This window comes from Pomacea canaliculata, linkage group LG2, assembly GCF_003073045.1.
Source record: "Pomacea canaliculata isolate SZHN2017 linkage group LG2, ASM307304v1, whole genome shotgun sequence".
In the NCBI taxonomy this organism is placed as follows: domain Eukaryota; kingdom Metazoa; phylum Mollusca; class Gastropoda; order Architaenioglossa; family Ampullariidae; genus Pomacea; species Pomacea canaliculata.
In genome coordinates, this window is record NC_037591.1 from 11,283,621 (window position 1) to 11,308,461 (window position 24,841).

The 24,841-nt window shown below is 38.4% G+C and overlaps 1 protein-coding gene across 2 annotated transcripts in view; it reads right to left on the reverse strand.

The window, feature by feature from the left end:
* Positions 1 to 874: 874 nt before the first annotated feature.
* The window catches only part of LOC112556450, a 31,916-nt gene continuing 7,949 nt past the window's right edge, over positions 875 to 24,841 (reverse strand). For both annotated transcript variants that reach the window (XM_025225474.1, XM_025225473.1), the window contains 29 exons: positions 22,170 to 22,346; positions 19,362 to 19,552; positions 18,574 to 18,825; positions 18,228 to 18,443; positions 17,488 to 17,601; positions 16,624 to 16,800; positions 16,047 to 16,277; positions 14,931 to 15,218; positions 14,448 to 14,564; positions 13,308 to 13,694; positions 12,684 to 12,938; positions 12,273 to 12,380; positions 11,776 to 11,970; positions 11,058 to 11,309; positions 10,578 to 10,838; positions 10,147 to 10,269; positions 9,540 to 9,770; positions 9,001 to 9,174; positions 8,104 to 8,373; positions 7,719 to 7,850; positions 7,409 to 7,496; positions 6,879 to 6,994; positions 5,812 to 5,903; positions 5,221 to 5,383; positions 4,594 to 4,737; positions 4,196 to 4,330; positions 3,595 to 3,798; positions 2,827 to 3,006; positions 875 to 2,405 (listed from right to left, as the gene is read on the reverse strand). In XM_025225474.1, coding sequence (XP_025081259.1) covers positions 2,143 to 2,405; positions 2,827 to 3,006; positions 3,595 to 3,798; positions 4,196 to 4,330; positions 4,594 to 4,737; positions 5,221 to 5,383; positions 5,812 to 5,903; positions 6,879 to 6,994; positions 7,409 to 7,496; positions 7,719 to 7,850; positions 8,104 to 8,373; positions 9,001 to 9,174; positions 9,540 to 9,770; positions 10,147 to 10,269; positions 10,578 to 10,838; positions 11,058 to 11,309; positions 11,776 to 11,970; positions 12,273 to 12,380; positions 12,684 to 12,938; positions 13,308 to 13,694; positions 14,448 to 14,564; positions 14,931 to 15,218; positions 16,047 to 16,277; positions 16,624 to 16,800; positions 17,488 to 17,527 — 4,626 coding nt within the window. In that variant the 5' untranslated portion in view covers positions 17,528 to 17,601; positions 18,228 to 18,443; positions 18,574 to 18,825; positions 19,362 to 19,552; positions 22,170 to 22,346 and the 3' untranslated portion in view covers positions 875 to 2,142. The remainder of the gene's footprint in view (positions 2,406 to 2,826; positions 3,007 to 3,594; positions 3,799 to 4,195; positions 4,331 to 4,593; positions 4,738 to 5,220; positions 5,384 to 5,811; positions 5,904 to 6,878; positions 6,995 to 7,408; positions 7,497 to 7,718; positions 7,851 to 8,103; positions 8,374 to 9,000; positions 9,175 to 9,539; positions 9,771 to 10,146; positions 10,270 to 10,577; positions 10,839 to 11,057; positions 11,310 to 11,775; positions 11,971 to 12,272; positions 12,381 to 12,683; positions 12,939 to 13,307; positions 13,695 to 14,447; positions 14,565 to 14,930; positions 15,219 to 16,046; positions 16,278 to 16,623; positions 16,801 to 17,487; positions 17,602 to 18,227; positions 18,444 to 18,573; positions 18,826 to 19,361; positions 19,553 to 22,169; positions 22,347 to 24,841) is intronic.

Genomic DNA, 24,841 nt, shown 5'->3' on the forward strand with positions numbered 1-24,841 from the left:
TGATACTATTTTTTAATTTTAGTATATCTTCAGAGGATTTTCTAATACCTTCTAGAATATATATATATGTTATATTTTTGATATGATATTTAAACTAGTTAATTATTCTCAGTATTCTTGCATAAACTGTGCAGCACATTTTTTGGTTGTATTTTCACCCAATTCTAATTAGTTGGAATATCATTAACTCTCCTCTTTTTTCGTTTTAATTTGATTTTTAGGACAAAAAAATTAGTAAAGGAAATGTGTGCAGTTCTCTGTTTGTTATAGCACTGAATATTTTTGTTAGTGAAATGATCTGTAGCAAAACATGAAAAAGCATCGGCATGGAATGAGTGTGTGTGTACAGAATATATAAAAAAATTGTCTTAAAAATAAATTTATTAATAAGTGCAACTTCTATAAATAATGAGTATATTTAATAAAGACTTCCTGGAGGAAGAAATATGTAGTGTGACTGTGTGCTTATGCACACACACCGCCACATTCTATTTATGTAGGGTATGTTTCATTGATCTTGATGTCGAGGTGAAAGTCGTCCCCAGGTCGTTGGGAGGGAAGTTTTAGTGATCCCCCATTTCTTGGGGCAAGGTTTATCTCTTCTTCCTTGCTGCCTTACCTTCCCTATCCCTTTATGGATTCAGATAGCCATCCCTTTCCAGCTGGGTCGACTGCTATCGAACCGGCACGTCTCTCATTTCCGAGGCCAGTGCTCGAACCACTCAGCAATACGCTTAGTCCGTCTTAGCTTGCCCTTGATGATCCCACTGTTATACATGCTGCCCTTCTTGAACTTTACAGGTATGCGAGCACTAAACAAGGCCCTATATATCATTCAAAACTTCAGAGAAATAAGTACTAAGAGTGGACGATAAAGATAATGTTTTATTGTTTCATTTAAATACTTTTGCAAAGTCTTTTATAAACATTTTGTAAGTTTTTTTAAAATTACACAGGACAAGTAGAATTAGACAGCGAACATCAATATCAAAACATATAACCCTAAGCTTGTTCGAGCTCTAAAATCCACTACAGACACATAAAAACTGTCTCTGCTTTAAGTAGCATTTGCAATTGTTTTCTTAAATCGGTCATAGAACAAAAGACAAAATAAAATACTTTTCTACAAAAGGTTTAAAACATAGCATCTTCACAACTTTGATCAGTTTAGAATTAAATAGAATTACAGTGCATGTTATGTAGCAAAGTCCTTCAAAACTTGACCCTTCTTCTGTCAAAAATCAATTTGCGCACTTTTCTGTTAAAACATCATTACGCGTTTTTTGTTGTTTATTTTATTTCTCAAAAAGATAATTATGGTCAATTGATGTTTTGTAATTACATTCTGTAAGCGGCTGTGAACATTTCATGCCAGACGGGAGATTGGCAGCTTGAATACGTTTATAAGTTTTATTGTTCACACCAATAGATTTATCCCCAACGTCCATCAAGTTTGAAAGCAGCTTTTTTCTGGGTCAGTGGGTGTAACAAGTTTCCACTTTTACATGGCAGCAGATCGATCTGTGACTGGAGTCAGATCAGTACTTTGTGAAAATAGAAGCGGTCAATTCAATGCATTTTCATTCTCAGAAAAAGCTGATGGGCGGGTAATGGAAGAAGGAAGGCAAATACACAAACAGAAATAATTAATTGCTCTTGGAAATGTAATTAATTTGATAGAATGCTTTGTTGAAGTCAAAAAAGTGGAGCTGATTTCTGTCAAGTGTCGGTTTTCTTGCCCTTACTGTCATCATGTCTTGCATAAAAATTCACAAAGTCATATTCTTCCAAAAGACAATCTCTTCCCAGATATTTGCTTAGCAAAAAAGAACAGCAGATGGACGAAACACTTTTTTGTTCCATGGTGTAATAAACCACAATGCACAACAGGATCATTTTTGTAATATATCTTACCATACACTTGCTAGACGTGTCTGATGTAAACCCCATAAACAACAGGGGTGGTTGAGGGTGGAGGGATGATCATCTGATCAGTATTACCACCGCACATTTTGGCTCGTTCTTTGATATTCAATAGAAATTGGAATAAAATGATACAATAAAAGACAACCACAAACAAGAAACCCTCTGTAATAGACTTGCACAATGGTCAATGACGATTCATTTGTTTAACCATTCGCTTTAACTGCAGCTCGTGGGGCTAATGGCAAAGATAGTCCAGGAACTATGGGCAACGATGCCACTGTTGTCACTGTGCATCTTGCAGTTGATGCCTGAGGACGTGGAGTTTTGGGAGAAGCTGTAGAAAGAGCAGTCGTCGGTGGTCATGCACTGCACGCTACACTCCAAGCGACTGCGTGTCCACATCTCGAGAAGGTTGCTGCCAGTGATCAGCTGACCTCTTGCCAACAGGCAGGCATAGTTTTTTCGATTGGGTCTCACATCTAAACACCAAGCCAGGGAAAGATGTTTTTCTTTTCCATTTTTTTAAAAAGCAAATAAAAAAGAAATCAGTATAAAACACATTTGCGTTCACGCACACCTGCGAAACTTCATTCACACTCGTTAACTATTGTTTTCTCTTTTAAACACACATACACACGTATTCCGGCACTCACACACACACACACAAACACAAAGATAAACCGAACTGAGGCTAAGATGTAGCTGTGCAGCAACAAGACAACGTCTGATAGAGACGTTACATTCATGAAATAAAGGGAACTGAATAAACTATTGTGGGAACATATTAACGGTCAATAAGTTTCAAGAGGCATGGGTTGAAGAAGTGATTCCAATATTGAATGTAACGACAATAAAACTGAAGAAAAGATCGAAAATGAGTCCAGCATAAACGGTACCCACATAAGCATTGCAGTGCAGATGTCCAGGTCTTGGCACTTGAACAGGTGGACACAGCAAGTGATTTGCCGCCAATAATGTAATGACTCTTGTCGCACGTGTAGGTAGCATTTGAACCGTAGAACAGGTCTTTGTACTTTAAGTGAGAGTTGATCATGTTCTGAGGAGGCGGACAGGAGACGACTGAGACAAAAAGAGACAACAAGAGAATAAACATGAGTGCATGTGAGAGAGAGAGAAGGAGAAAAAAAGAGAGACAAGAGTGGAAGAGGAGAGGAGCTATGAATTTCTTAACTTAAAATAACCATTTTTACTTTTTCTTCAAGCTGAAAGAGATTCATGGAGAAACACATGTGGATATTAGCGAACAGAATTTAGGATCCCAAGATGGATGAAAATACCATCCCAAAAAGTGTAATATGATTATAAAATAATGGAGAGACAAATGATGTTTACTGCACAGCACGTTGCATCGCATCTTGTATTTACCTGTAAAAGTTCACGCAATGCAAGATGGGAATAATGTACACAATGTACATCCCTTGTCTCTGACATAATATGTATATAGCTCATGTCTCTTACTAATTATATGAAGCATACATGCTCGTTGCTGTCAATATTTCATTGAACTTGGTTGCATTTCATAGGCACGTTTTTTTTCCCGTGTTAAAATTAATCTGATCTGCTGTTACGGCTCCGACATTGTTATTGCTTTTGTTAATACTGCCTCCAATAACACTACTGTGGCTGCAAATAAATAAGTAGAAGTACTTTGACAATCTGGTGGTTGTTGTGACCACTCGTTGTTCTGCTGGCAAGTTATTGTCATGTTCCTGCTGAGGTCAGGAAACTCGTAACCCTCGTTACACGTGTAGGTCACGTTCAGGCCGAAGGTGGCGACACCAGGTGAGTACTCCAGGTAAGTCTTCTTCGAACTGGCATTCCCAACAACAGGTGGTTCTGGACAGCTTTTCGCTAAAGATCAAAAATAAACCAGTTCAGTAACTCGATAATAAGAAGAACTCAAAAAGAATTTTATTTGTCTAACTCTCGAAGCCAGTCGCAAGCCAATAATAATCTCCACGAAAAGTCCTTTATATATTTTTGTCAAAACATTTACAATGTGATGTTAAATACCTAACCTAACCAAAACACATTACATACAGTCTTGCTGATATTCTAAATAGTAGATATTTGATAACCTAGGTAATTAAATGAGGTTGGTGTTTGTGTGCTTGCTTACGAGCGCAAAACAACTTCAGGAAGCTTGTAATTTAACTGAACGGAAAACAATGGTTCATAAACTCGGAACCTGTAGTTTTAAAAGTGTACTTCATGTGCTTTGAATGTTCAACGATTCAATTGTTCTTACAGTATGTTCTGTGTACAGCAACAGACGCTTCAGCATCGCTTCCACATTTCTCATCCACACTACAGTTGTAGGAGCATCTGTCATCTCCCAGTAAACCGTAAGTGCCAACTTCGCTGGCGCAGGCGCAGATTGTATCTTCAAATCACGAAAAGTGGATAAAAAATGAAAATGAACCCACACGTAATTATTAAGTATGTCTAACTTCTACAGCAAACTTTCAACAATGGCCAGTTATTTCAGTAAACATTTGATTTCAAAAGAATCAGAGAAATGTTCGTAGCTTTGATATATAATAGCAGAAACACAGAGGAACCTTTCTATTAAAATTCAGAGCCTTTACACTTTTAGAACATTGGGTTATTATTATATAATAACTATATTATAGTCGTCAGCTTTACCTGCATCAGAAAGGACAAGGCCATACATTGGCTTCCCTTCTGCAAGACAGTGATTTTTGCAGGCCTCTGCAGTCGACACCACAGTATATGAACTGAAAAGGGATTTTTCAGGGTCCGCGAAACATCCGATGTAAGTCTGGTTGTCTGAGAACACACACAAAAAATATGTTATATGATATAATGCAGCTATCTGAACCATGAATGTGTATGTGTGCTTGGCTGATATGAATATGTTGTGGTAACATGTTGTAGTATTTTCTGGGCTTTTTTTTTTAATCGAGCTGCCACAGATTGCCTCTGGGGTAAATAAAATGTTATTTTATCTAAATTCTAACAGGATCTAAGCTACATAGCGTTGTAGATTGTTAGTATACTGCTATGAAAAAACTTTAATGTCAAATGTCAGAACTATCAGAAAATGTTTCAATTATTCGTGGATTTTTAAACCGTGAAAGTAAATTTTCACCGCCTGAAGTAAATTAAGTAAATGTTTTAAATATCAAAAACAAATTGAAAAAAGATTATGGTGACGATTGCCCGTAAATCAATGATGATGTGAGCTGACATATCAAAACAAAACAAACAAAAATCAAACAAAGATTAGACTTTCAGTTCACAAGTACGTACGATCGAAGTCTTTGTAAAGTTCTCCTAGAAATGTGAAGACGAGTTCAGGACGCCTTGAATCAGGCCACTGAAGGGGGTTTAGGCGGAGGACCTTTGCCACCACTGGTTCAAACAGGAACCGAACCACAAGGTCCGTGCTTATGCCACTTTCTATTCCGATGAACTGAAAAGAAAAATAAAAAGGGCATAATGTGATTGCCGGAAAGACAATGTGAGGTAACGAGATAGAAAGATACACGAAAGAACGTACTACAATTAGAATAAGATGTTAAATCAACTTTCTGTAAGAAACACTAATAGAAATTAATGTGTCTGAAAGAAACACTAATAGAACATACGGTGATTTGCGTCATCATTCCTGTAAACAGAAAGTGCAGAATGGTAGAGTAAAGAAATACAAACAGCAGTGAAGAGGCACTGATACTGGAACTCAGTTTTAAAGCCAGGCTGACAGCTTCTACTACAAAGCGGGTCCTAAAATTACAGAAATGAACGGACACAGAACAAAAAACAAACAAAAATTAAAAAAAAGCGGTAGCACAGATTGTGGACAGAGCTCAAAATTTTCTGGATGATAGAAAGTCTAGTTACAGTCTCTGAGTACGTGAGCAGGTCGTCTTCAAGTAGTCCATGCTGGAGTTCAAACTTTGTGACGTAGTCACTGTTCCCTTGAACACTTGACCCTGCATCAAGAACAATTTTCTGGCTGGATTGTTTTGTTTTTTTTTCATTTTGTTTTACCATCCACTTCAAAACTATCAGTTTATGTAGACGCATAATAACGGTCAAGTGTGTACGATTAATAACGGACACCGTTGATAGACGATGGCGATGATTTTAACTTTGTCAAAGAAAGAAATGCGACATGATAAAAAAGTAGGATGAGATAGAAAGTTAAATTAAACAAACGTAGGATGAAATAAAATGTATAATGATGTGGTAGGTTGATATTAAACGTAGGATGTGAACAACTAAAGAAAAAAGAATGGTATGAACGTAAGATGAAAGACTGTTAGAAGATGTGCAACGAAATGAAACCTAGAATGATATGAAAGTAGGTTAAAGAGAAAAGTATAAAAAAAGAGAAAATTGCGATCAAATAAAACAGAGAAGGATGGAAATGTAGGGTGAAGGGAAATTAGCGAAATAAGCATCAGATAAAAATTAAATAAAGGATGAAGTTAATGTAGGATTCTCTAAACTGAACACTTTTCAAGGTATATTTTTTATTTTTTTTTATTTTTTTAGGCCCTTTCGCCCCTCCTGGGGCATAGGCCATCGACTACAGTCTTAACTGTTGTCGATGTTTCGGTAGCAAGGATTTGTTTTTTTACGGGGTGGGGGTGCTGGCCCCACGCCCAACCCTCCTCCTTTTTCAGCCGGGCTTGGGACCGTCCTTGGCGGAGGGCGGCCAGCCCTGTAAACAGATGCCACGTGCAGAGAAAGAACAGCGTGCCCGAGACGAGAAATGAACTCAGGGCAGCCAACCTTCACTGTATTGGTGACAGGCGCTAACAGCGCTAACCGTTGCGCCACCGGGCCGCCGCTTTCAAGGTATATAATGATCATCAAACTGTTACAATACTTCTTCCTGTTCTTCCTTCTCTCTCAAACACACATTTCACTTGATTTCTCGGAAGTTAACAAGAACAACTGACCTGAAATGGCGACTGCTTTGACTAAATAGTAATCGGGCAACGTGACCTGTACCCACGGAGAGTTGTCTGTGATGTCAGGCACCCACGACATCCACTTAACACTCTCAACGTCCAGTCTGCAATTTAAAAATCGACATCTCTGGTACTATAATACACTTCAATCAATCGATCGATTAATGAGTCAATCCGACCTTCTATTTAGCCCTCCATCAATTCTTTTAGCTTCATATAAAATCCTCTCTATATACATGCAGGCATAAGTTTGATGTTTTCTTTTACAGCATGAAATGGTATTTCATTTGTACCATTCAATGAAATAAGGAGGTAGATAAATATCGTGATTAGAAATAGGAAGAGAGATACCTTGCATCGTTAGAAATAAGGAGGTGAGGGAGAATTGTTGTTTTATGCCGAGTCAGCAACTAAAGCTATATTCCGGCAAGGCAGTAGATAGAAGGAGGGAGATACCTTGAATCGCTAGAAACAGGGAGGAGAATGCCTTGTGTCATTAGGAATAAGGAGGGAGATACCTTGCATTATGAGAAATGTTTTCATTGGTAGATGCATTGTACAGCATTACAGATGCCTCCGTTTTGAGAATGTCTTTCAGTCGAGACCCTGAAACAGATATTTGTCCCTGTTGGAGCTGCTTGGCAATATGAATTAGTTTCTTTATATGTGTTCGGTTTAAAATTTTGCTCATAACAGCCAAAAATCCAGCCACCCGAACAAGTTAACCCTATCGTTTGCCCTGCTTCTAGAAGCACGACATGAGAGAGACTAGGGGCTTTTTCAATGTTCAGTTTTATTTTGTTAGGAAGCAAGGTTTCTTTGGCCTACCGTAGTTGTAGCAAGTAACCTTTATCTTGCTTGTGTTCTGTGCCTTCAGATAGTATTCTCCAACAGCCGTCACACCATACTGTCGTAGTCTCAGGCACGATACCTGTGTCTTGTCGTCGTAGGAGTAGGACCCTGGATCATTTAATGAAGGCGATTACGAGCTTTTTTTTCATAGGAAAAATAGTAATAATTTTATTGACAATAATGATGACTTTAACAACATTAAACTTTAAAAAACTGGCTACATCACCATACATATGTTTACAGCAACATAACATCTAAATTATCATAGACATGTAAAAAAAAGTCTCGACAAAGGGTAAAAATATGATTAAGGGATATACAAGAAAATCACGAAACAAAATATTTGGATATGTAATAGCACCTGTGTCATAGATGGCGAAGGGGCCGGTTGGGTTTCCGGACCCGCAGTTCTGGGATAGCGAATGTGTACACCTAGTTTCACATTGTGTTTTGGAAATGTTGGTGCTGTTGATGCGGTCTTCGCTGACACAAGCACAAACAGATGACGTCAGCCCAGCGTAACGGATGTCCTTAGCATCGCAAAGGGTTAAACACTGCTGAACAGACATCACGCTGAGAGTTACCTGGAAGCTGATCGACTGTTGGGGCACGTGACCGCAGCCCAGGAACACTGCAGATCAATCGATCAATCCATAAATCAATCACAACCATAATACCAAACAAGAAACCAATTAATCTTAAATTCAATCAATAATGATAACCAACCCAATACCAAACTCGTGTTCAATTCCGAACCTACCCATCCACGTAAAAGCCCAATCAACCAAGCTAACAAACAAACAAACAACGGTAATATGGCCAGAAGGATAGTTCCAATTTAAATAACCAACGTCCTAATCATGAATAGGTCTCCGAATCAATAGACAGTACACAAAACGGTGAAGGCGACAAGAGGAATGGATTTGTAAGCGGACAGGGAACCGATGTTGTACATTGTTCACAAGGGACTCGAACGTCCTTCAGTAGAGGTTACCGTGTTCTCAGGTATACCTAGTCGCCCTTTTTGGTAAATTTCCTTCCAGACCTCTCTGATCACCCCTTTATTTAGTTTGTAAATCTTTTTTACTGTTAGCGCACAGCAGTAGCTGTTAAAAGTTATTTTTCCCTCTTTTATACAAATTCTTAAAATACTCCCAAAAATAACTTTCTCGCCCAATGCCATGTTACATAAGACGAACAAAAAATATCTCAAGCTGAATTTATGATATGAAGATACAGTGAGAGAGGCTCAACTAACCAGGTCCAGTTTCACAAATATAGGGATCATCGGCGGCACAAATGGACCCAAGCAAGCTTTTAGAATCGACCATCAGTCTGCTACATGGTCCAATCTTTCTGTCGTTTGTCGTCGTGGTGTTCCAGATGTCAGACAACGCCATCAGCGACCCGTCTGACGCCGCCATGTACTGACCTGGTGAAGCAAACAGTGAACATCTGCTTTAAGTCGATCGAAACTGAACTGCCAAAAGAAACAGAGACGTCTATCATGGTAAACAAAGTAGACGGACAAGCGGAAAAAAAATACGTGGGAGGATAGACAAGGATAGGCAGATGGACGAACACACGCATGAACAGGCAGGATGGACAAATGAACCGAAAATTAGACGAATAGACAGAAGCTTAAAATGACATGTAGATGGACAAAGAGACGTAAGAAAAGAAAGGATAGATGAAAGACAGGAAAGGAAGAGAGGTAGAGAACTATTCAGACGAAGAAGAAAAAGTGAGAGTTGACAAGAAAATTTTTCGACTTGAAAGAAATCAATGGAACCCAACCATTCATGAGGTCGACGATACCGAGGCGCCACATAGAGAGGTTTGACAAACTGGGGATGCTTTTCACGACTGTCACGAAAAAGTCGATCTCGCCCTGGGTGCGTGGCGTCGCTAGGTAACCACCCACAGACACGCAGTGGTCTGTCGCACTCTCCGCGAACTTGTTGGATGGGAAGAAGCGGAAGCACTTTTCTTTGTACCCTATGTACCCTAAGGGGCAGGTTGTGGAGTCTGCAGAGCAAAAGGAGTACATGTACCGAAGACCAGAGGACGTGAACCGACTGAGTAGCTGACACCATATCAACATTCGTTCAACCCCTCAGTCAGTCCAAATGACGATTCACTTAGCAGCCCAACAAATAGCCATCTACCCCTTCATCACAATTTGCTGTATTTCCATAAATAATCTGAACGTTTTCGCTTGCTAACACGATGAAACTACAAAACATTTTTACAATATTTTGTATGATATTAAATATGACTTTTTTAAATTGCAACTGGCTCCGTTTCTAGCTTGTGGTATTATTCGTATCGTCTTTGTTTATGTTTAGCCGTGTTGATTTCGTTCTACCAAATTGTTTCTGTAGATAATTATTTCGATACATACTCGACAAGCCACAGGTGGTAGGTGTCGTGGTACCAGTTGTTGTATTTTTCAGAAGATAAGTTCCTTCCAGTACCACAAAGTTGCCGTAGAGGACTTTGCAATGAGTCGCCACGTCTGTGTAGTCTGCAAGTCGGAGTTTACTTAAATTTTCTGGTGTGAGTTTTCACTAAACATTTCCAAGCACACTCCCCTGGAAGTGTTTTACTACAAACTTTTTTATTTAGAACTGACAGACTGCTGACCCACGTAACTGGAATCATTAATATTAACAGTAATAATAGCAATATTGTCCAAATGAAAATGTTGCAATAAAATTGTCTTTTTTCATCAAAGAATGTAGGAAAAAAACACCAATAATTCCAAAGAAAAAAATAACTATTCATTGGAAAGTATGTCAATGTTCGCAAGGAAGATTTCAAAACCAAACTCACTGAGCGAATAAACCCGTAGATATCCAGGTTGAGCGCAGCTTTGAAACTCATTGCTAGGGCAAGGTACATCGCAACCTGTCGTACTCACGAGATTACTTCTTGGAGGTTCAGAGGTCAAGCAGTAACAGCTCTCCGTTTCAACGGCAGCAAAATTTGATGTGTTTCCGATACAAACTTGTTTGCACATCGTCAGGCTCATAGAAGAGTAGTTAGCTACTGCTGCTTGTAAATCAGTGGGCTTGAGGTAGCACCCAACATAATCTGTGATGGTTTGAAAAATTTTTCAGACTTTTGAAAAGGTTAACTTAAGTTTTCCAGAGGTTACAAAAACGTTAAGGAATAAAATAGAAAATTTTCTGCCTACAAGGTAGAACATTGTTCATTTAGTCTATCACCCATTTGTGATTGAAATGGCAGTTTAAATCACGTGCAGTCCCGACCATCCACCATTCAGAAATATATTTGTAACCCATCCCTTACCTGTAATTTCTCTGCACAGCACCCTTCGTTCTTCTAGAGTGGTATAAAAATTCATCAGTTCACCGGTATTCATAAACAGGACATGCGAATATTTGTCACTGCTTTCACTTCTTCTGTATTGCAGATTAGGGTAAGTAGTATTCCACTGGGCAAAGTCGAAGAGCCAGCCGTCTGCCCAGGTGAAGCAGCCCACCTCCAGCTGGTCCATTGCTCCGATGCGAAACGGATTCTTCAGACCAGCGTCTTTCAGCACTGAAACAAACTCTTGTTTTTTAATTATTAAAAGCTTAGACAAACTGAAAGATGATTTATAACCCAAGTTTTGTTTTTACAACTTTATCATTTTTTCCGAATTATATTTAATAATATTTTAGTTTGGAAAACTAAACCCCTAAAATAACTTGTAAGTATTTTAAAAAATACGCTCATTTATGCGAATAAAGAAAATTATTTAAATATTGAGTAAATATTAATGGAAAACACATACTCCTGTGCAGTGTTCAATATTGTGCAGTTGATAATCTAAAAAATAATACACCTGTAAAGGGTAATCATTACTGTCAGATTAGTAGCAAAAGCCTGCATGGTGTGGACGATATTCCGCAGATAATAAATAATACCAGAACTTGCTTCTGCGCCGTCTTCAATATCACACAGTCAATGACCTAAATGATCTTTATTACATAATGACATACATATTGCACGGTAAATAACCTACTCTTGTAAAGTGTTATCAGAAGTGTTTGTTCTCCTTCAGACCGTATGGAGGCAGGAACCATTGACGGTTGCAGGTTTTTGCAGGTTGCAGAGATAGTAGTCGGTAACTCTGTGGACCGTGACAAATGAAAACACTGTTCTTGTAATCCCACGTGCAGCCAGTCAGGGGAGAGGTCTACTGAGCACGTGGAATTATCTGTCAGGAAATGACAAGAAAACAGTTCAGTGAAGGTGCATTTTGTGAGATTAAAAGAAAATTAGAAGCAGCATGACAAGCTTTAAATGCCAATGTGTTTGACCAGCGCTGTCAGAAAAAGGTTTCTTGTTTCAGTTGAATGCACGAGTATAACGGACATGTTTGAAGGCAGGGGAGAAACGATTATTGGAAGAAAGAACCAACAGTCTGCAAATCATGAATCCCTCCACATCCCATCTTCTCTTTCCCTTAATTTAAGCTTGAAAACTATTCACCAAAGTAACGACAAGCAAAGGGCAAACCTTTCATGGTGCACCACATGGACTGGTTGTTTATCAAATATTTTCCAGGCACCAGCAATCCTTCAGCAAACAGGTCCTCACAAGAAGTAGCAAATGCAGGAAACTCGCCTTCAAGAAAAAAAAACAACAACAACGGCTTTAAGTTTTTGCGTATTACGAAACGACGACGATGATGATGACGGAGACGAGGATGACAATGAAGATGACGACCACGATGGTCGTGGTGATGATGATGACTACTTCTACGATGATGATAATGATTGATTGATTGATTGATGATGATGATGATGATGATGATGATGATGTGATGGTGGTGGTGGTGGTGGTGGTGGTGGTGGTGGTGGTGGTGGTGGTGGTGGTGGTGGTGGTGATGAGGAGGATGAGGAGGAGGATGAGGAATAGGATGCCAACCAATAGTGTATGCAGACAAAGCATTAGATCCCCCACAAAGCTGGCCCACTGGGTAGAAACAAAATTTATTGCAGGTTTCTTGGCTTGAGATCGGCTTCTGGAGAGAACAGTAGCATCTAAAGGGGAGAACGCCCAGCAAAGCGTAGGTGTCGCCTCTCGCCCGGCAAAGCTCGACGCACTGGGTGACGCTCATCTCCTCATAGTTGTCGAGGACTAGCACCTTGTTAGATGACAGTGCCGCGCAGCCAAAGAAGTCTGTGAGATTACACAAAGGATAGTCATGAGGCCCTCATACTGGCATCGTAAAGTCTGAAGAACTAATAGTCCCTCCCTCGCTCGTTTGTTTGTTACTTTATTGTTAATTCGCTAGTGGGTGAGTGGAGGGTCGGTTTTACTTGTTGATTGGGGGTAGAGGCCTTCCTGGCTACTTAATAATGAGTGAATGAGAATGAGCGAGCGAGCAAACCCTTTAAATGAAATAAAGAAATTTAAAGCTGGGTGTGGCCCACAGTCAAAAATTCAATGGTTAATTTTTTAAAAATTCTATTCCTGCTTAAGGAAGAATTATTAAGCATAGTAACCATACTTCAAACGTTTGTTTACACACGTAATAAACATGTTTACCTGCTCCCGTCTCGCATATAAAAGGATTCTCAGTACAGCTTGTTGAGACAAACAGATTTGTGCTTCTGTCGAAGGCGATGCAGGGGCCTTTCTCGGGTGTGAGATTCCCTACCCCAATCGGCAACCCTTTCAAGGCACGACCACTGCTAGTTCTGACGAAGCCTGTTTGCTGGTGGTCGAACAGGCCAATAGTCCAGACGTTTCGCCCACTCGTTGTGATCGTGTTGTTTTCTCCAAAATGAATTTCTTTTTCTTGCTCCGTGTCAATAACAGACACATATGAACCAAAGATGCTACTGCAAATGTCTTGAGGACTTAACGCAATCTGTGTAAGATACTTATAGCAGCGTCCATTTATAGACGCCGAACCTGTAGGACAAACAATCCCTGCAACAAAAAATAGTTTGTTTAATCGGATTTATATCTTTTGTTATGGAGGTGAGGGGGTGAAAAGACGGGGTTCATACGATTTCATTCTTTTCTCTCATCCAGTAGATTATTTTACGTCCTATGCTAGTTTGTGGAAAAAATAATTAGTTTAATGGGACTGCTACCAAGTCTGGATCTTTTCCTCCAGTTTGCTAGCTGTTAATGAGTCTGGGCTGTAAAACTTCATTTCCACAACTTTACTTAGAAAACAGTTACAACTCTGTGAAGTTTGCCTCACAGTCTCAGTTTGAGCCAATTATTTCATTTTAAATTACGATGGCGTCTTGGGATTTTTTTACACAAGGTGGTTTTATGTTTACGATTACGCAAGCATATTTTTTGAAACAGAAGAAATTTAATTTTTTTCAAAAAAAAAATATAAAAGGACTTTCTACTTTCTTAAATTTAATAGGACAAAAGTATTCTATGTATTTTTAAAACCTTGTTCCTGTTCCATTAAGTTGCTACGACTACGAGTCATAGCCAAAAGATTATCATAAAAATCTTTAGATAAAGCAATGATCATGTATTTTATCTTTCGACAAAGAAAAAGAAATTCTAAAATATAAATGTTTTTCGTGAGACATTGATTTGTGATCACAAACTAACTCCCTAAGATGACCACGAGGCCTTTTGTGGTCAGTAGTAACTATTTGTACAGTAATAATTTCCACACAGTATTTTACACATATGATGCTACAAAAGTCTTACCTTGGGTGCTGCAGTTTTTCAAAACCACTTCTCCATCTTGGCTGACTTTAAAAACTGATCCCGTTATGCCTTGAACTTCAAGATCGAGACAACTTTTTGCCAGAGGCTGGCCAACATCTGGAAAAAGGTGGCAGAGAATGAATTGTTCTAAAATTGCTACTTTAAAATTACTTTAAACTAACACTAAACAACTACAGAACTATTAAATGACATCAAAGATAAAGGATCGAGATGGCTAAGGCGGAATGATCTGTAAGTGGTTCACAGTACCTAGAGCAAATTTTTGTCGGATGATTATCACAGCCTTGTTCTATTTCCTACCTCTCCCGATTACCTATTTACAATATTCTCAGAAAGTTTTACTGTCATATGCCGTAGTGAACATACATCCGCCAACTTTAAAGTTGACAGCACGAAGTATAAAAAATGTATGAACTAGTCTCTAAATGAAAACACGATTTTTTAAACACCGCCATTACTCACCCTTTATAACGAATGCTACTGTATAGGTGGTATTTGATGGATCGTCGAGTCCACAAAGCTGATAATCATGTCCTGCACACCTGGTGGAGCATTGGGACCAAGTCAAATTAACAAAAGATGGTGGAAGATTTTCCAGGCAATAACAGGTATCCCCAGCCGCCGCTGCCAAGGCAACGCCTTGAGCGCGACAGGCTTCAAAACAAAGGGTTAGTGTCATTTTCTCTTTGTTCTTCAAAGTGTAGACTGAGTTTATTTCAGCTGTTAACATTCCGCCACATCCAAGCACATCTGTTGATCAGAAATAAAGAATTATTGCTTAAACTGATTCTACCGTGTTTCCACGAAAATGAGCCTTAAGAATGATTTGTTTCAAGATTATCATGATATAAGCCCTACCCTAACGAAACTCAAACTGGAATGCTACAATAGTGATACTAATACAAAAATAAATTATATTATTGGTATAAATGATAATATAAATTATAACGCACAATGGTTCAACGGGAAATGGAGTCGCAAGAAATCCAGGCTGGACTTCAGGATTGGGAGAGTTATGACGATGTTCCAGAAGAAGATGGCATGACATGGTATATAGATTTCGTATTTGAATAAATGTAGATTTTTGTACACGAAAAAAGATATCTAACACCTCTTTTCTTTTTGGAACAAAACTTTATATAAGACTCGGTTTTACTTTCGGGGAAACACGGTGCATACTGGGTATTCAACTTTTGTAAGCATAGTTAAAAAAATACGAAGAAAAAATTATGTTACTCTCGCACTTACTTTTACTACATTGCACTTGTTCAAGAAGAAACTGTGTTGATGTACAAACATTTTCAAGTGTTTAATGATTCAGGAAGCACAAGTAAAGATAAAATGGTCGTTACTAAATCAGGTGAGAAATATATTAAAAAACTTGCTGTTGAAGGCACACTGTTGTCTACAACTCCTTGTTACAATGATCTATAGGTTTGGTAAAGCATATGTTGACCATAATACACACACACCAACACACAAACATGCGACTGACAAGAACTCAAATCAACACCAGTATTTTAGCCTAAATTGTAAGTGATGTTTATAAACCAGAAGCAGAACTTGTCAGTAACTCACTTTTACTGCTCTCGCAGATGAAGTTAGTGAGTTCGTCGCAATATCGGTCGCTCCAAAGCCAAGTGCCATCACCAATGGTCATGCACTGGCAGTTAGGATCGCTTGGTACGTTGACACAAAATTTCCGGTAGCTTAGCAACGACCCGTCAGACCATTGAGGGGAAAGCGTTTTGAAATGATCGTATAGCCCCATTTTCCAGATGGCTTTAATATTTTTTAACTGACGCAGTTCTGAAGTAAAGATAAAAAAGAAGCAACAGACAAGAGCATAATTAACCCAGGAAATCTATATACTTGTAGCACGAAAAGAAAGGTATCCACGCTACTGTTATTTATTTAATGTAACTGTTATTAGACTTCAATTATCATATTTCTATACGGAAGAGTTTTCTTTGATGCAAATCCCTACAGCCAAACAATAAGCAATTTGAAAATAATTTGCAGTATAGCACGTAAAAGCTCAGAATATTTTACTATATATATCTACACGCACACACCACTAAATGTTATTGCTTTCTGGCACTGTCTTGATATGATTTTTAATGTGAAATAGTCCAAAAACAACTAAAAGACTGACTCTGAAGGACATTCGTGATTAAAGTAGATTCCTCTTGATCGTTGATGGAGAGCAGGAGCGAGTCCTGAGAAACACAGTATCTGTGGGCTGTTTCCATGTTGCTGGCATTGAATTCCGACGACCAGAAGTAACAATTCCCTTTCACGCCCAGCCACCCTTCCTTGCACTCGGTGTCATCTGAGAAAAATGTGATTGTTGATTTGTACAATGCTTTCCTTCATTGCTCGGTGCTTAAGAACGTCTTTTAATATATTTCATGCTCACCTACCTCAAGAGATGTTTTGATTCGTCAACAAGATTTCTTGATTTTCTTTTACTGATTTTTAAAAAAAATTAATGGTTTTTAGTGTTACTTTGGTTAGTATATTCCTGCTCTGACAGTCTGTATTTACAATTTTCGTTTTCTTATGTTGTTAAAGATGGACGTGTTCAGCGCCTATCAATAACAGTTTGTAAGAAAATGAAACTAGCCATTCGAAAGTAATGTTACATTACATTGACACCGTAATACCTGAAAGTTATCAAACAACGTGTCCGGAGAAGGTTCAAAACTTTTGTATTGAAATCTGTTTCGTGTCGGTGTGCAAACATATTACCAGGCAGTGACGTTCCGCGATATAGCATAAAAATAATATTTAAATATTATTCTCTATTCAAAATAAGTATTACTCAATAAATCAAATTGAAATTGCTAACATGATAAATTAATGACAAAAATTATATTTTTTAATTGAATTGACAAATAAGGAAAGAAATGTTTTGAAAATAGATATCCTTAGCTTCGTATGTATTGCCTTATAAATAAAACATACAAGTCTATGTACTAGTGTTTCCTACTGGAAAGTTTGAAAGTCACTTTCTTACCCAAGAAATTGCAGAAGACAGGGTTCGAGATATTTTGCATGTAATACCATCCATGTTTGTAAATACCAACAACAAACAGATCGGTACAATCCTTTCCAATGCGATCTACCAGGTCTGAAATAAAGGACATGTATGTATGGCTAAAACAATCCACCCGCCAGACAGAATCAAGCGAATATCAAATCTTAGATTACTTATCAAAGTCTCAGGGGACACAAACACGATCACTGCGTCCTTAAAAGAGCTACATTAAATTATATTTAAAGATTAATAAACAAAGAAGCAAAAATAAATAAACAATCAATAAAAGTTTTTTATGTATATATTTTTGTGAGCGTTATCTGTTTCAATGTCTAGGGTCATGTGACATAAGAAATTCATGGGGTTTTAAGTCTTAGAAAAAGGACTAGGAGAGAAAAAAAAGGATCTGATTGACTTGCCAGCGTTTGTGTCTCAGCTGGAAAAAGTTAATGCGGGCTAATGGAGAGATGTAAAAATGAGAGTTAGGTAAAGGTAATTTTTCATCGCAAACTACGACCACTCTGAATCGGGAAGGAATTCGAGCTCATTAACCACCCTCACCCCACCTTAGGCTACCCATTGTAAATGCTCATGTACTTCCACCTGTCCTACTCTGGTACTGACTCCTTTCAGTTTACAGATGTGAATCGGGTGAGTAACGACTCGCTTTTGACACGGTTCTTATCCCCCATTCCCTGAGTAAAATAGGGACCGCTTACCTAAGTTGTACACCCTGGTATAAAGACTGCTCCCCTCGCTGCAAAACACATCGCCCACAGGCGTTGCTTCTGGTTCTGTCTTATTCAGACATTTGCAGACACCAGAACCGAAAAATGATGCGTAAAGGTTATCGAGACCTCGGCAGTACTCCTGGCATGTCTCCAGGTTGTGGACCGGGAACGATCCTTCAGAAGAGTTCTGGAAGTAACAGCCATCTGAAATGCACAAAGGATCACCGTCCATAGAATAATCATTCTGCTGCAAAACCCACACCAAGTTATTATTGTCAAGTAAGTTCCCATGCTCTTTTATTTCAAACAGCTTATAATATAAAATGTGTCATACCGAAAGTAGCGTAAACACTCCAGAGGTTAGGTTCTCCGCCGCACAGACTGTCTTCGTTTTTACACTGCAGGGTACAGTTGGAATCTTCAACCTTCTCCACCGGAAGTTCCGCGAGGCAGCCGCACGCAGGTCCTCGAAGGGCAGAATAAGGATTGTTGCCAGGGTAACAGGTCTCTCGACAAGTGTTCAGGTTGGCGTTTTCGTCTACGACAGCAGGACCAGCCACGTAGCACCCTAAATAAGTGCTGAGTTCTGAAAAAATATTGATAACCATCTGGACTCATGGCTGTACATTCAGATCATGTCTCTAGACATTCCTTATAGGAGCGCGTTTTGTGCCTCACGCAAATGTAATTTTGCAGCCCAAAACTTGATTTGTAATTTAATTTTTTTTACCGGTATTTATCACAGATTTCCACAGTTTTTCGGTTTACAAACGCTATTGACAAGATCTTTTGACGCAATGACTTTATCTTAAGACAATTATTTTTACTTTCGCAAAGTAATATTTTTTAAATTTTAAGTTGTAAACGTCTGTTTCTACTCTAAATATATCTTTTGCTCACATCTTCAAAATTTTTCAAAAAAAAAAACAACAACAAACAAACACATAAAACAAAAACAAAACGTGGATGTTTTCTTTCTTAAGCCGGACTTCAAATACAAATAGTAGAGATCAGTAACTTTATAGCAGGCTTTCCACCAAATAAAGCCCCTGTAGACATAACATGTGAGGTTACTTTGACTAAAGCAGTCATTTACTCTAAGGACACACACACAAAACTCACTGTGGCAAGATCTTTGAAGAAGATCCCACGTTGCTTTTCCGTTGATTCGGAGCAGGTTAAGTTAAAACGAGGGCCAGTCTTGTACGTGTACCCACTCCAGCACTGGTAGGTGGCCACGGTCGTAAGGTTTGTGCTCGCGTTGAAATCTCGTGTTGAGTACCAGATATTTGGCGCTGTACCGCAATCAGTTTCTGACAAACAGTTTATGAAAATCTGAAGGAGCCTTCTTATTGATGAGGTGAGGACTAGACAAGCTGAGGTTAGTTGTAACTGGTTTTATTTTAAGGGCACGGGGTCTTTACGTGCCACAACTTAAATTGCAGGGTCCGAGGTCTTGTCGCACGGGCAATTTACTCATTTCTATAACCTCTGACCTAACGTGGGCTAGCAGGTTTCCAGGCGACCGTTGACATTTGCATGCACGTCCTTGACACTCCCATCGTTGGGTATTGCCTTGGGGGAAATCCGCGCGTGCGCATGCGCAAACCAGACAGAATCGTAGCAAGCGCGGGTTTTCAACAAACTTATCCGTAATACATGCAAAAACTGATCTATATATTGCTAGCAAGGCCATATACATTCTACCATTCACAGTATTCTCTCTCAAAACCCTCCAGAGGATATTTTTATTAACAGAATCAAAGGCTTGCTCAAAGTCAACAAGAGAAACATACATCTTATTTCTTAGTGTTTTTGCACTTGAGCAAGCAAGTTGAAAATCAGAAATTTAAAGTCCTTGTAAAAATACACGTACCACTCTATCTCACTATGTATATTTGTTTTTCTATTCACTTCCTTGATTCTTGTCCGGAATAGTTGTAGATCATTTATATAAGTTTTTATTTTATCCAACAAGGTTTCATTACATTTTTTTCCTGATTAACACAATATATTCTTTCTTTGTCTTGCAGTTAACTGCGAATAATTTGTGACTTATGTACATCTCACATACCAATGGCTTTTTCTACTGTGCACCTTGTGGAAGTATGAGCTACATTATACCACCTCTCCTCCCTAGTATTGGTATTCTCTACTTACGTAACCACTGTCACCAAACATGACACTATCTAGTGGTTTTGGGTTTGCCTCAAAAAACAGGAAAAACACTTGACTGCCTTAGAATTCTTGTGTCATGGACACTCCCAGGCCACTTTGCCACTATGTTAAGAAATATCAGATAAGCATCAAAGATCACCTGTTGAAATATATATAATTTATTACTATTCTTTTCTTTTCATCCGTTTCAGAATACCATTTTTTTAAAGTTAACTGCATCATATTTGGCTAGTAAAAGTATAAAAGAAGAAACCTGACTTCAATACAGTAGGGAGGGGCAGACAGGGAACATTTTTCTGTCAAAAATCCTAAGAATGATCAGTTTTGAAGTGATACTCCACAGGAAAGTTTTTATTTCTTTTAACTATATAAAAAATTCACATGGAAAAAGGCAGGTGGGTGCAGACATTATAAATTAACCATTATACTTCATTTATCTAGAGAACTGCACACTGTTACTGGATACATGTTCAATAGCGACTACAATTCTATATTCTATGTGAAATGGTAATACCAGTGTGCCTCATCAAATAATAAAATGAATAACAATAATGAAAAGCTCTTATGTGGATAGTTTTCTCACTGGGTGTCGAGCTCAATGAGCTACATACAAAAAGAACTATTTATAAAATGTATAATGTTACCTGAACATTTATTGAAAATTTTTCCAACACACGAGTTCATGTTCGTTTGCCTTTGGAGCTGTAATCCGTATATGAGTGTCATCAATGCATCTCACAACGTCCGGAAATCCTCCAAGGTTGAAATATTTATCCTTTTGTTTGTTGGCTTCTCGTCGAATGGGAAATGTGATCCACTTGTGTGCCTGATCTAGCTTCTCTGGAAACTTTGTCAATAGTCCTGTCAACCGTTCGTCTAGAGACGTCTGCTACATGACTACACACAGTTTGCCAGGCACCCGTTACATAAACCGTTGCAATGTGTGTGGGACATGTCGACCCCCGATTCGCAATTACTAAATCCGCTTCTGTATCATCGACCATCTCCGAGATGTCTGTAAGTGGCTTCGACGCGACAAGACCTCGGCCCCAGGGGATCTGTTTATTTATCTCAGATACAATTAATTAGTCATTGTGTATAACACAGATGACTATACGTAATAATTATAAAGCATCAAGAAAACGTCAGCAACTAATATATCAGGTCTCACAGCTATGTAGGCATGTTTTATTAGTGTGAGAGCGTTGCTTGGGGGAGAGAGACTGTGTGTGAGAGAGAGAGGAACAGAAAGAAGGAAACAACGTGTGATGCATTTATCATTAATGTAAAGCAGTGATGCCCAACCTTTTTCGGCCTGCGGGCCATATCCATTTCGGACAGCCGTGTCGCGGGCCACTTCACCGCAAAAATACAAAAAAGAAAAAAAATAGAGCAGATACCATTTTTATTAGAAACAAGCTGTACTTACCATTAATTATGTAGTAATTAGTGGATATTTGAAGTTGTTTACTCGAAACCAACTTCTGAATGTCCGGCCTCATCGTAGAGACACCAAGTCGGAGCAGTGAATCAAAATGTTCGTCCGTCGAAAAAAAGATTGGGAAACGCCCCTACGTGGGGATAAATACTTCTTCTTCCTTTTTTTTCGGTTTTTTTTTTTTTTTTTTTTTTTACTAACATGCCGATTTCTTGCACTGTGGGCAGAAGTTTCGCGGGCCAGATATGGCCCGCGGGCCGTAGGTTGGGCATCCCTGATGTAAAGCGTTTACAGCACAAATAAAAAGGTTTCACCTGTGCAGTTTATGATCTCTCCTTCCCAATATCCGCTTGCGTTACAGGTGAAAACATTTTCAACGGAGTCAGCCTCGTAGCCAGGTAAGCACTCGTAATAAGCTTGACTCTGATAGCTTGTACTGTTGTAGGTCACTGCGGCGTTGTCCACTTGAGAAGGGGGACCACAGTCGATCCCTAACAAAAAAAAGGAAGTGCTGCTTAAATGTTGCCATAACTATTTCTGTTCGGACCCAAGTACGCAAATGGAAGACAACAAAATACATTTTCTTACATTTTTCTTTTTCCGTACCTGTCTCGCTCTTTTGTCTAACGTCTACTTGCTGTTTTGTCTGCCAGGTATATATATATAGAATCAGACTTCAATATTTGATGTAAGCTCGAGCTTGCTAAGAAAGATGAGCACAGAGTGTCTGCTGCTGATGCTCGCAAAAATCACAAGAGTATACGAGGCAGCTCAGGCTAAATTCTGGACACGAAGATATCAAAGATGGAAACATTTTGAAGTTGATGGACTTTGTACCGATTCTCGACTCAAAGTGAATGACATTTTTTTGTCCTAATTATTTGTTGTCTGTGGTACCAGGGGAGAGCAGTCACGCAGACACCGAGCCTCTTGTTACCTCACTAAACTTATAACTGTGTAGTATACAATTTGAGAAACACAACTTTTTTTAATTACTGTATTTCTTTACAGCCTGGTCAACATTTGGGTACACAACACAACCATGTTGACTTTTCTAAAGGTGAACAAAAAATTAATTTTAATATTAATGCTAAAGTTATATGTAGTTACACATTAAAAGATGGTTATTTTCCATTCAACTGGTAGATTACATCACAGGCTTAAATAAAGCAAAGTTACTAAGCTTTCACTTTCTTTTCTCGCTTTTTTCCGTTTCTTGTTTTTGTTACAATTTTCTTTTTACTTCAAAACCTCATAAATTTATAATGGCATGTGAGAAAGGACTAAAATTTGGTTGAGGTTTCTAAACATTTAAATGAACGCTTTAAAAAAATTAGTGGTTTAGCAGTTACTAAGTTTCACTTTTTTTCCTCGCCTTTTCAGTTTCTTGTTTTGTGAAACGTATTTTTTTCGGCAGGTGTCTGGCCTTAAAAAAAAAAAATCAGAATAAATCAATCAATCAACCGCTTTCTCTCTCACGGAGACAATAGCTGCTTCCCAAGTAGAGGAGGAGCAAACATCCAAGTGAATCCAAGTGAAAAGCAGCTGAACAAAAGTTTCTTTAAGAACTGGCAGCTGCGATACACAAACAGAAACTGAATATGCTTTCCTTTTAAGAAAAGGCCTGCAACAGAAAAATTGTTAACAAAACAATCTGCTTCAAAGATGATACAGTCTGTAGGCAATCGAATATTGATGAGTGTCCTTGGCGCTGAAACCCATTGTTGTCTGTGAGCTGCCTTAATTTTTCAGGGAGTTCAGAAGGTCAGATCTGACTAAAGACGGTTGTGCAGAGCTCGGACAGACGACACCAGCGACCAAAAGCATATTCGTTGATAATTTAGGTGCACCCGCATGTAGATAATGACTTGACGTTGCTCGCATGATCTCATTACAGAGTCGATGATTGATCTCAACATTGTGGAAACGACTGTCACCAGCAACCTATACACATCCGTGCTGTGACAACACTCACGCAACCGTCCAAACATTAGCGAGTTTTTTTAATTAAAAAAGATATGACACAACGTATTTACTAGTTGAAAGAGCGAAGTAAGCAACAAACGTGTAGATATATTCAGAAAAGTTTACTGAAACTATTCGTTCGTTTTGAATGTTTAACATTTCGCGTGACAGTAAAAAAATTAAATTTAGGAACAAAAAATATAAAAAAAAACAACAAAAAAAAAACAAACAAGCAAAATTCAAAGCAGTGGTTATGTTTTGGTGTTTAAAACTGGACAATTTTCATCAGATTGTAGATCAAGGAAAGCAATAAAGTAAAGAGAAAACGAAAAACTTGGGAGGGAAATGGGTCACTAGTCGATTCGAATCCATTCGACGACTCTTAGTCGACTCGTGCGCATCCCTAAGTGGATTCGACCCCTGGCCTCAGTCAATTTGACCACCGAGTACAGAAGTTACTATTCAGTGTGTCATGCCATTCATTGTTTGTTGTATTCCAAAAAAAAAAAAAAAAGAAAAAAAAGACATAAAACAAACAAACAAAAAAACACATGCTTTTAATACAAATTATTGATACTCAATGAGAAAGTGTAAGAAATATTTATGTCTGCTGAAAGCTCAAACATGTCTTTCTTAATAACAATGCAATTTTTGCAAGAAAACATTGACTCTGTTGGGTATTTGTCACGGTGATTACATGATAACAATTTTCCAATAAGCCACCCTCTCGTGTAGCGACAATTTCATAGTTACCTTTTGTTTATTGATACTTTACACCGTGTTATGATTCACTAATTATTCATGTTGTCTGTGTCTAGAAATAGCTCTCCGTTCATATTTTATTGCGCCAGCGTTTCGAGGGAATTCCTGTGAATGTATTCGATCATTCAATAACGATAATTTATTATTGATATTATTTATCGTTGTTGTCTCCTTTGTTGTCCCTCTAAGAAGTGCTTTAAAGACAATGGACTTTCTTGGCCTTTAGGCACAATCGTTCTTTTCACTTAAGCTCACGTAT